We start from the raw sequence: 12,874 nt of genomic DNA on the forward strand, positions 1-12,874 counted from the left end.
GCCCCATTCAATTGTGAGGTCAAACTGGGCCTTGAAAGCCTGAGTACAAAACAGCATTTAGTGTATGGTAACAGCAAAGCTGACCCCGTTTTTCATCTTCAGGTAATGTGAAAAGACAATTTAAGGTTTCAGTGTAGGGCCAGGAGGTACAGTGACCAGATGTAATCTGTTCAGGGGCCAGTCCCTTAATCAAGGAGCAAACCTTTTCCAAACACGTTGCTTGCAAATGCCATATGTAAGTGGTAATTGTGAGATCATTACTTCTTGGTAACTTGGCAATTAACTTCTGTGGTAATTTCTCTTCGTAATAGCCACGGTCACGTTCCCCACACACATTACCTCCTGTGTGTCGAATGGAAATCTAATTATTCTGGTCCTGCAAAATTGCTTTATCTACCTGCAGGCTAGAAATTGCATGATAAATCCAACGAGATAACCACCAAAGAGAGAAGTCACTCAGTCATCTTTTCTTGGCAAACAAAATTAATGTCGAGCAGGAAAAATAAAGCAATTTCCCCCTCTTGAAAAGCAACATGAACAGGGAGGGGGGAGGAAATCATCATCATCAAAACAAAGCTTTTTAAAAAAGAAAATTCTGAAAACCATCTGAAATTCAACTGGATTGCAGTCCCTCCCTTTTGCAAGTTAAGCACTGCCAAAAATAACCATCTCTCACCTCTGCTCAATTCCTGAACAAAAATACCACTCTATTACGGGCTCTGGGAATCCTTCAGCCACACATCGGAGCTTGCCATTCACGAGCCTGTCAGAAGTCAGGATTTCTGGTTTTGCTGCAGAAAAGGAGAAATGGCCATATGTCAGACTGCTGAAAGCACACCAAGATTCGCTGTGTGCGCTCTCCCTCTCTAATCCTTAGGAGCACGCTGAGAAGGCAGGACGAGCGGACGCAGGTTGCTCTTAGGGCAGAGTCTCCAGTGAGGTGGAGGTGAGGGTCAAGTCAGAGGAGGCCCTTACCAACTGGGCTCCCACTGTGCCTTGGGCTGTGCACCCTGCCCAAGTGGTCCTGGGTGCTCTCTCCTCCTGGAATAGCTAAAGCCAAGGTCCAAGAGGTCACTTGGCAGGGTTTCTGCTTTTAGTGAGGGGTGATGGAAGGATCTCTCCTCGCCAAAAATTCTCGAATCCAAAACCTTCTGAGAGAGGTTGCTGTTTTGAGTTGTGTTGAGTCAGCGCAGACGTACAGTGACTTCATACACAACAGAACGAAAGCTTGCCTGGGCCTACGTCATCTTCATGGTTGCTGGAGGGCTGAGCCTATTGTTGCAACCACTGTATAATTTAAGTTCTTCCTAGTCCATAGGGAGCTATGCTGTTAATCCAAAGGTCACAAATCCAAATCCACCAGAGACTCTAAGGGAGAAAAATGGCCATTCTCCTTCTGCGCAATTTATAAGCTTTGGAAACTCAATGGAGGGTGGGTCCATTCAGACTCAAGAGTAATGAGTGCATCCAAACTAGGCTGTCCATCTTCAAGCACTATATTGGTTAAAATTCTGCTACATTCTGTAGGGTTTTCATTGGCTCATGTTCAGAAATACATGGTCAGGACATTTTTCTCTAGTCAGTGTAGAGCTCTGGTGGTCTAGTGGATAAGGAGGTGAACTGTCAACTCAAAGGCAGGCAGTTCAAATCCTCCAGTTGCTCCAAGGGAGAAAGGTGGGCAATCTCCTCTCTTAATGTTTTTTAAAAGCCTCTGAAAACCTAATGGAGGGTCAATTATGGGCCAATTCCAACTTAACAGAAAGGAGTTGGAGTTTTTTCTTAATTTAGAAGCTTTGCTATCATCTGTCCACTATGGATGATCCTTGTTGTTCTTAACAGCCATGGAACTGCCTACGACTCATAGCTACTCTATGAACAACAAATCCGAACCTTGCCTCATACGGTGTCATCTTCATGATCTCTGATATGCTTTAGCCCATTTGTGTAATCACATTGTCAATCCATTTTGTTGAGAGTCTATCTCTTTCTCTGACCCTCCACCTTTCCCAGCATGTCCTTGTCCAAGGACAGGCCCCTCCTGCCAACATGCTCAAAGTATGTAAGATCAAATCTCACCATCCTTGGCTCTAAAGAGCACCCTGGTTGCACTTTCTCCAAGACATACTTGGATGACCTCCTTAGTATTTAAAATATCGATGCCTTCCTGGGTTCCAGTATCAGAGTAACATGCGAGCCACCAGAAGATAGCAAACTGAGGTAAACGGGGCTTCTAAAGGTTGTAATCTTGTGCAAAGGAATTGCAGCTAGAGAAACGTCAAGTTGTTGTGTCTGCTCAGTGGAATTTCAATTTACTGGGGAGACCAGAGAGGAAGAAGTTGAGAGTTACAGGATAATAGAAAGCTCATCCTCAGGGATTTTCTTTTTCTTAGGTGAGGGAAGGTGGTCACAGATAAGCAGCTGAAATCCACTTTTACAAAGACGTCATAACAGATGCGCAAAGTACAATATGGGTTTTTGCCTGTAAATTTCTGTTTCACACGCCAAACATGAAAAGAAAATTAGATGAGAAAACTAATCTGAGAGGTTTATTTATACAGATAATCTAAACCTGAGTACAATCACCAGAAAAAGAAATTGTGTCAGCGGGAATGTTCTAATTTGATATTTCTGTGTAACTGCACTCATCAATTGATAGTCAAGAGGGCCCTACATAATCACTACAAATCTCTAAAGTTATTTCTAAAATGGAAGGGAGATTAATTTGCGTTTCCTTTCTCTGATGGTGATACATTTGAAGGATTCTGATTCTTTGAGACTGCCTCTGGTTTGCTAATTTGTTGTACTGTCTGTTGCTATGATGCCAGAACTAAAGCCAACACATTTCCAATATCATCAGGGTCACCAGATGAGCTTCCGGACTAAGGCAGACTTGGAAGAAAAGCTTTTAAAAAATTAGTCAATAAAAACTCTATGACTAACAAATAAACACTGTCTGACAGACTACTAAAAGATGACCCGCTGGGGTGGAAAGGCCCTCAAAATACACAGTGGTCAATGACAGTGGAGTTGAGCATATCAGCAATTGGGTATCAAGTTCAACTGTATCCTGTGTTGTCATGAGTTACAGCTCACTCAACTATAGCTAACAATTTTGATTCTGTTTTAAATGCAATCCCTTTAAAAAAATTTTTTTAAAAATCTGTTTTCCGGCAGGTGGCGGGGTGAGCCATGCATTCGGCCCCAGGTGCGCGGAGGGGCGAGCTGTGCGTTCAGCACCCAGTGGGGCGAGCCAGCCCTCAGGGTGAGCTCCTCAGCCCCTGGATTGTACCATCCGACCCCTGGGTAGAAAAAACTGCCTAGGGTATACAGAGAATTTTATTGAGGCTACTTTCCTCCACCCTCTCCCCCACTACACAAGTAAGTAACACCCTCAAAGCCCTTCTATTTGTAGTTTGTTCTCTCTAGATTTGCTCCCTTTTTTATAGGTAACCTTAACACTGAGTTTTACTCCAGACCTGACCTTGAACCCAGTTCCAGAGACAAAAAGGAAATACAACGGCCAGTTAAAGGAGCAAAGGAGGATGGAGCCTCAGGGTTCAGTCAGCCACCCCCAGTGGACCCACCTGGGAAAACACTTTGCAGCCCAGGGGAGTAAATGTCAGGAAAACATCTTCTAACAGAATAAGAAGTCAAGCAGCATCAATCCAAGATCATCAGCAAGGTGATAAAATGTCCTCCCTTTCCCCCTTCATATCAATGCCCCTGTTCAGCATGAAGAAGCCAGAGAGTCTGTGCTCAATTCCCAAATGAGAAACCCACAAGTGAAAAAGACAGTTTGTTTAACCACCACTGGACTATGCTTATCATTGCCCTGTATCATCTGGTCCCCACTGGATCCTTTTCATTTCCTTCACCTGCTCCCCACACCAACCAAATTGTGCAGCCTCGTAACTGCATCCCTGCAATTTTCATCCCTGCCCATCCTCACCCTTCTGCTCCCAACCCTCACCTCCGTGTATCCCCAACATGTTTTTCCCAATAAAATTTAAAAAAAAAAAATCTGTTTTAAAATTTTTTAGTAAAAACTTACGGAACATAGTACCTTTCATTCAATCATTGATAATACATTGCTTTTGATAAATAGTTACAATTGATACATGTAATTAATTCATGACAATAACTAATCACTCCCTGAGGGAGCTCTGGTGGCCTAGTGCAAGAAGCTGTGCTGCAATCCCGAAGGCATGCAGTTCAAATCCACTAGCTGCTGCATGGGAGAAGAAAGGGCAATCTCCTCCCGAGTGTTAACTGCCTCTGAAAACACGCTGGAGGGTCAGCTATGGGTCGGTTCTGATTTGATGGCACAAAACAACAAACACTCCCTGATTGTACACTGTCCTTCCCTTCACCTAACTAACATATCTATTCATTACTTTTAACTCCCTCTCCCTCCTTTCTCACCCCAACATTTCAAAATTGATCCTGTTATACCTTTCCTTAGCTTTTCTGTCAGAGGTCTTATATTGAGATATCCATTTGTGACTGCCTTTACATATGTGCTTCATTCATCCATGTTGTGTAGTGTTTTGAGAATTCTTGACAGTTTCTAAATGATACATAATGCTCCACTATGTGAACGTCCCATAGCTTCTTTAGTCATTTGTCCACTGACGGAAACTTCTTCTATTCACAATGATTTTTATTTTCCTTTTTTAAATAGGTAAGTTGTATTGTGAGCTGGTGACTTAATGGTAAGAAGCTACACTGCATCCTGAAGGCACAGGGTTTGAATCCACCAGCTGCTCTTCAGAAGAAGTATGAGCATCCTCTTGTGTGATTAATAGCCTCTGAAAACCCGCTGGAGGGTCAGCTATGCGTCAGTTTTGACTCAATGGTACTCAACAACATCATAATGCCCCACTTTAATTTTTTTCTTCTTCTTAAGAATAGGTAAGTTGTACTGTGAGCAAGGGCTCTGGTGGCACGTATGTCTTGTTACATGGAGTAGAGGGGGAACTGTCACATAAGTGACTGTCTGGTGGGTTTTCAGAGGCAGTAAATCACATAGGAAATCAATCTGAATCATGCATCTGATCCAGGCCATGATCTTTCTGATCACTTACTATCCATTTGAGAGCTGCACAGGGAATAAGGATGACAAAAAAAGAACTGATGCCTTTGAGCTGTGGTGCTAGAGAAGAGCACTGACTACCTCATGGACAGCCCAAAGAACAAACAGATATGTCTTGGAGATGGTGCAGCCAGAATGCTCTTTGGAGGCAAGGATGATGAGGCTTCAGGCATGTTGCTAGGAGAAGGACAACATGCTTGGAAGGGTGGAGGGTCAGCCAAAGAGAGGAAGACCCTCAACCAAGTGGATTAACACAGTGACTGCCACAATGGGCTGTGGTGTGTCAGGAAGCATGAGGATGGCACAGAATAGGACAGGGTTCAGATCTTTTGTTCACAGAATGGCTATAGGTCATACTCAACTTGATGGCACTGAACAATGACAACAAGTCATATGGCAGGGAAATGTTCATCTTTCTCTGTCAGAGAAGCTGATGGATCCAAATGGACTGCCTTTTGGTTCACAGCACAATTCTTTCCCACTAGGTCACCCAGAGGTGACTTCTGACAGAATGTTGCTTAACACACTGGACTGCTAACTGGAAGGTCAGTGGGTTCAAATCCACCAGTAGTCTCCTCCTAGGAAGATCTAGAGCCTCAGAAACAAGATGGAAAATTGCTATGAGTGGGAATCAATTCACCATCAGTAGGGTTGGCTTTGTTTTACGGGCTCTAGGGGCACCATGCTTAGGGAGTTTCACTGCAAACACAGGGAGGTACTTCTCTAGTGGTTCAAGTCCACCAGCTGCTCTACGGGTGAAAGATAGGAGATTACCTTCCACATGGCCTACAGCCCTCAAAAAAGCTGCTGGAAAAGGGTCAGCTAAGTCAGTCCCAATTCAACAGGAGTGAATGAGTGGGCCACATCTGCCTGTGCAGGAATAGAAACCACTGCTTGTAGAGGATGGGCCAGAACACCAGCTCTAACACTTACCAACCAGTTCTCTGTCCTTGCTCACATTTCAGACATTTTATGCACATGTCCCTTAGTGGGCTAAACAGGAATAGTGACAGAATACATCTCGTAAGGCTACTGTGATGATTAAATGAGTTAATGCTTACAAAGAACTTAGAATGATTCACAGAATGAAACAATACATTCGTATTATCCATGATTCTGGGACTTTTTGCTCTTTAACTAGAATGTCTTCTTTAGAGCCATTTTAGTTCGTGGTTTGGTTTTAATGGTATGTTTTGGGGTTTTGATTTTAATTGACCAGAAAATACAGAGGAAGAAAAATCTGTTGCTGTGAAGTACGTTTCAACTCATAACTACCCCTCAGTTTCTGGGTTCAAAGTGTTTCCTTGGCTCACTGGGTCATTCTTTCAAGGAGTCTTGGAGTAGTTTGAGTCACTTAGCTTTCTACTAGTTGTTGTTGTCCATCAGGTCAGAATCTCCAGAGGGTTTTCAGAGGCCACACAGGAGGAGACTGCACATCCTTCTCCTGTGGAGCACCTGGTGGATTCGAACAATGTACCTTCAAGTTGGCAGCCAACTCCTTAGCATTAAGCCACCCAAACACTCTCTTTTACTATAGCTGAGCACAAATCATGCTGTGCCACCTAACAATGCAAAAACTGAGTCTCCATCCCTCCTCATCATATGCACTGTTACTACAACTGGCATTTGTGTGGTACATTCGTTACAAGTGATAAGGCAATATCAATATATTATTATTAACCAAAGACTTGAGTATATATTAAGGTCTATGACACAACCCTGCTCGCTGAAACTGAGGAGGACCTCATGCACTTACTGCAGAGGGTCAAGGACTGCAGCCTTCAATATTGACTGAGGCTCAATGTCAAGAAGACAAAAATTCTCACCACTGGACCAATCGATAGCATCAGGATGGATGGTGAAGAGATTGAGATTGTTCACAGCTTCAGTTTGCTCGGCTCCACGGTCAACACTCTTGGCACCAGTAGCCAGGAAATCAAAAAACGTATTGCGATGGGAAAGTCTGTGGTTAGGGACCTCTCTAAAGTACTCAAGAGCAGTGGTGTCTCTCTGGAGACTAAGGTCTGCCTGATACAGGCCATGGTTTTTGCAATCACTTGTTATGCATCAGAGAGTTGGACAATGACTAGGGAGGATAGAAGGAGAATTGACGCCTTTGAGCTGTGGTGCTGGAGAAGAGTATTGAATGTACCATGGACTGCCAAGAAAACAAACAGATTCATCGTAGAGAGGGTTAAACCAGGCTGCTCCTTGGAAGCAAGGATTCGCCTGACATACTTTGGATATGTTGTAAGGAGACAGGTCTTTAGAGAGGGACATCATGCTGGGTAGAGTAGAGGAACAGCACAGGAGGGGAAGACCCTCTATGAGGTGGATTGATTCAGTGACTGGGGTAATCGGGATGTGTGTGTCAGAGGCAATGAGATTGGCACAGGATAGAGCACCGTTTAGGGCTGTTGTACATAGGGTCGCTATGAGTCGCAAATGACTCGATGACACATAACAACAACAACAACTCTTGGGTTTGGACAAATGTGTATGTGCCATTCTGATTACTTTTAAAAAAAATCCCACTGTCTACTGTTCACTGTATTTATTACTCTAAATATCCCCCTGAATGCTCTGAAAATTTAAAGATAATGTGATCATGTGCACATATTTTAACCAAATGCATCAGCATCTCACTTTCACCCAATGCACTGAGAATCAAAATCATGTTGAAAGTGAAAGGGGGAAAAATTCTTAGTGAAAAGGAAAGTTTAACAGATCAGAAGCTTAAGAGGCTTATTTGCTCAAAGAAAGGTAACAGAGATAAGTGACATCTTTGTAGAACAACCTTGAAGCACTTCACCTCCTTGGAGGCAAAACAGGTTGGCAGAGATCTGAGTGTCCGCGTGCATGGCACACCCACCTGTCACTCAAGCTGGCCTTGTGGATACGCGGCCATTTGGCTAACATTTAAAAAAAATCAACATTCCAAAGCAATCTCAAGGTAGGGGCCTCCTTGAAAGTTTGGATGCAATGCTAGCTTTCACAAATAGAGCAAGAAGATGAGGCATCGTCTCGTGAAGGCCTCCATCTGGCAAGTTTCATTTAATTATCATGGGCAACCGTGGGACTGGGCTGAAAAGTAGGACATAACATTTTAAAAAAATTTCAGTGGGACCTTAAAAGGATGCTACTTGCTGGAGACTGACTGTTCCCTCTGGAATCAATTCAAGTGTTGCCTTGTTTTCCAACCTATCCCCAACTCTTTGAGACATGTTGGTTGGTCTCTCCTCTCTCTTCCTGCAGCACTCAAGGGCTCCTGACCCTGCAGTGCACCAGCTTGATTCAATCTCTTCTATCTGATTATGCATTCTCAAGGGCAGGAACCACATGGTACCCATTGTTCCTCTGATGGTGAGAGAAGAGGCTGAGCCATGGGAGGCCACAGGAAGAGCTGTTGAAGGATTAAGATATCACAGAAAAAAAACAACAACAAAACCAAAAACATACCAAAACTCTAGATCAGAAGGGAATTCAGTTGAGTCACAAATATAATGAAATAAAAACTTAACAGCCTCATGGTTGTTTTAGGTATAAGGTAGACCACATTTCTTACACAATGGTGGGCTATCAGATAAAAAAATAACCCGGGTTATGTGAACCTTTTGCTTTTCTTTAATACTGTAATTAAAGACAGGGGTGAAGTCTTCACATAGATGTCAAAGATAATTAGAAAGCATGCAAATAGAACAAGAGACCCAGTGGCACAGTGGCCAAGTGTTGGACTCTTAACTGAAAAGGTCAGCAGTTCAAACCCACCAGTTGCTTTGTGGGAGAAAGATGTGGCAGGCTCCTTCTGCATAGATTGTTGCTGTTTGTTGTTGTTTGTATTGTGCGCCATCAAGTTGGAATGAACCCAAAGCTGAGCCTCCAGCGTGTTTTCAGAGCCAGTAAATCACATGAGAGTCAAAGTCAACTCAAAGGCAATGGGTACAGGCATCGAAATCTCAAATTCCTAAAACATATAGGTTTATATACATTCCTTTCTTCATGCTTCCTTCCTAATTCCCAAAATGCCACATGATGGCATTTTAGTGGAATGAAAAAAGAATAATAAACAGGAAAAGGAGACTGAAAATGTAACCTAAAATGTTCAAAACAATTAGGGAGTGGTTTTTATTTTCTTAGTTTCATTTATTTTAAAAAAACCAAAAAAAACCAACCAACCCAACAAAAACAAAACACAATGAGCATATAGCTTATAATGAACCTAAAAAAAAAATTTTTAAATTAGAAAATTGGAACAATTCAAAATTATATAATCAATTCCATTTCACTTTGGTTGCAAGCATTTGATGATCCAAGCCTTCCAGCCTGACACCTGGTGACAGTTACACAACAGCCATGGACGACAAGTGGTGCGAGCTGGCTGGCCTACTTGTTCCTGCGTGCCAGGTAATTAGGTAGATTTCTAAGTCACATTCCAGGTGGATCATAACCTGCGGTTAATTGAGCAGTTTCTGTCCTGTTGGGCATTAGGTTGGCCAACCAAGTTAAGTGTTTACTCAAACTTTAGTGATCAGAGTCACTGAAGGATGAGATGAAAATGTAGGTTCTTGAACCCTAGCGCCTAGACATCCAGTAAGGAGATTAGCTCAGCAATCTGATTTTTAAAAGCACTTCTCAGGGATCTTGACTCAGGTCAAGGTCTAGGGTTTGACAAGAGAAGCACTTGTTATTATTAAATGCATCAAGTTGTGTCAGGTGCATGACAACATTAGGTGTACAGAGAACTGTTCCATTGGACTTCTAAGACCATAATCCTTTGGAAATGGCATGGGTGAGCTCAAACCTCCAACCTTTTGGTTAATGACCGATTGCTTTAACTATCTATATTATCCCCAAAAAGCGATTCCCAGAAAAGGAAGTACTCATGGCCATGGGGTAAATCCCCTCCTCAACTCATAGTGACTCTACAGGGCAGTGTAGGATAGCCCGATAGTGTTTCCAAGCTGGTGGTCGAGTGGGTTATGATTAGGCTGCTAAGCAAAACGTCAAAGGTTTGAACCCACCAGCTGCTCCAGGAGAGAAAGCCAGTCTACTGACATAAAAAGCACTGAACACTCTAAGTGTAGTTCAGCTCTGTCCTTTGAATATGAATCAATGGTGGCAGTGAGAACTGCATGAGAATTTTCCAGAAGTAGACTGTCACATCTTTCTCCTATTCTTAGAGACGAGTGGTTAACCACAGCACCTACCATGGCTTCAAAGGAGCACCCAAGTCCCCAGTCCTGACCCTGGTGGCCCAGGAGGAGAGACCTCATTCTCAAAAGCCAAGTTCCACTTGGTACAATCCAGGCTGCATGTGGACAGTTGCACTGTGAAAATGTTTAAAGCATAAAGAATGAGCTAGGTATAAATCAGATACTTAAAAAAAAAAGAGAATCTGGGCTCATCTGCATTTTTCAAGTGCCTCGATGCACGGGTGCAAGGCATTAAATACACATTTTCCTTTTAAAGATCCATCAGCTCTCTGCAATTCTCCAGGTTAAGCCTGAGCTATGGTTTTCTCTGATATTCCACAATAAGCAGTCCACCCAATGACAAATTCCCTAATTCCTTCTAAGTAGGAGGTTGAGATAAGCCTGAGAGGTGTCTAAGTTATGTGTTTCCTGTTGAGATAAAAATAGCATGTGTTCCTTTCAAAGCATTATGGGCCTGAGCCACTCTAGTGTCTCCAAAATATGATGGGCTCGTAGGCTGATTTCAGCGCCCTTGTAGCTCTAAGGAGAATGTACAGCTTATGCAATTAAAAATCCTAACCCTTCCCTGGTTTACCCTGCAGATTTGTGATCCCAAAAATAGTTCTTTCCCCCACCATCAGGTCCAGACAGAAGGCAAGAACAAAATGAATTTTTAAGAACACAGCATAGATAATAAGAGCTGGAGGAAGTGAAGGTGGGGAGAGACACAGTAACTTGGAGTGGGGTTGGGGGTGAGGTGACGGTTTCATTCATCGGAGTACGAGCTTAGTATCAAACTCTCTTCAGCATGAACCACTCTGACACATTGCTGTTACAAACATGTATTTACGTTTGCCAAACACTCCATAATCAGGACAAAGAACACGGATTTAAGCCTTCAAATACTAAAAGACTAAATGAAAAAGGATTATAAATGTGAATTGCTTTTTTCACAATTCTAAGTCTGTTGATATTGGTTAACACAATAGTTTTTGGCAACAGGTCATGTAACGCTTTTAACTGAATTGACAGAACAAGTTATGTGAAGACATTTGGCTTTGTCCATTTTTAAAGATACCCAAGAACTGACACATCATCACTTTAATAAAAGTCTGCTATTTTAATTTTAAAAAGTAAAATCAAACTTGTATTATCGTTTCCTTCATTCAGCCTTCATTAACAAAGCACACACACAAAACAAACAAAAATCCCAAAATCTGCTGTCATCACATCAATTTTGACTCTCAGAGACCATTATAGGAGAACTGTGGAGCAGAACTGCCCCATGGGGTTTCCAAGACCACAATCCTTACAGAAGCTGCCTGCCATCTTGTCACCTGGTGTAGTCGGTGGATTCAAACTGTTAACCTTTTCTGTTAGCTGTTCAGCGCTTGCCCACTCTAACACTAGGCTCCTTTCAACAGAGTCCCCGGACTAGTTACAGACTGGAGGACGGAAACATACTAAAGAACATAAAGTGCTGGTCTCCTGAAAGCTTATACCCTCAAAACCCCCTTGAACACATGAAAAGGATTCTCAAGGCTTCCCCTTTTGGAGCCAGACCACTGAGGCACGTGCTTAACTACTTCTGCTACCCAGAGACTCTCAGAGGTCAGACAACTGCTTGTTTGTGATTATCACTTAAAAATAAAAAGGAAAAAAAACCCCACAAAAACACCTTTCTCTGAGTAAGGAAATGTTCTATATTATGCATCAGCAAACATTTGATACAATAATATTTTAAGCTTTGAGGGCTACATGTTCTTTACTGTAGCTACTCAACCCTGTCCTATCACCAGTGCTGCCATAGACACTGTGCAAGCAAACGGACTAGTTTTGTTCCAATAAAATATTTGTTACTGAGGACCCCAGCCATGTGAATAGCTACCTTAGCAATTCAAGTAGCTATTAAAGCCTTCAGCTGGTTGTGGCTCTAGCTAGCTTCTTTTATTTATTTTTTAATACTGATTTCTTTACAAAGTTCAAATACATTGTTTTTCATACTAGATCCTTCCTATTTCCTTCACCACCAACCCCATCACGAGACCCCGTTGTGACCCACCCTGAGTTGCTTCCAAGTTTCTGAGCCTCAGACAGTGTGATTATAAGCTGCTAAATTTTGTGATAATATGTTACAAAGACATAGATGATTAATCTATACCCAGACCTGCCTTGGCTATAAATCCACTCTTCTCTGGCAAGGCAGCTATTGGATGGGTAATTCACGGATTCAACTTGGGAGCGCTGGTGATGTAATTCACAGGGAGCAGGGCAGCTAACACAAAAGTGGTGCCTCTCTGGTGGTTAGAATTCACCAGTACCTCAAGGGTGGAGACAGCACAGGAGAGGAAGACCCCAGATGAGGATTGATACAGTAACTCGGGCCATGGAGGTAGGTGTGTTGGAGTCAGTGAGACTAGCTCACAACAGGGCAGGCTTCAGAGCTATTGTATGCAGGGTCACTCAGAGTCACAGGCGACTCAATGGCTCATGACAACAACCACCACCACCTTTGCCTATGGTCTTTTGTTGTTGTTGTTGTTGTTGTAGAGGGTCAATTTCTTCTGCTATAATTTACAGCCCCTGAAAA

The 12,874-nt window shown here is 42.7% G+C and overlaps 1 protein-coding gene across 1 annotated transcript in view; it reads right to left on the bottom strand.

Moving 5' to 3' along the window:
* Positions 1-12,874, bottom strand: part of LOC102856808 (mast/stem cell growth factor receptor Kit-like) — a 128,203-nt gene that overhangs the window by 19,495 nt on the left and 95,834 nt on the right. The window contains exon 8 of the mRNA XM_006898087.1: positions 677-791. Within this exon, the coding sequence (XP_006898149.1) occupies positions 677-791 (115 nt within the window). The remainder of the gene's footprint in view (positions 1-676; positions 792-12,874) is intronic.

The sequence above is a fragment of the Elephantulus edwardii genome, unplaced genomic scaffold (assembly GCF_000299155.1).
Source record: "Elephantulus edwardii isolate Elephantulus edwardi_28Jun2011 unplaced genomic scaffold, EleEdw1.0 scaffold00220, whole genome shotgun sequence".
Classification (NCBI taxonomy): Eukaryota; Metazoa; Chordata; class Mammalia; order Macroscelidea; family Macroscelididae; genus Elephantulus; species Elephantulus edwardii.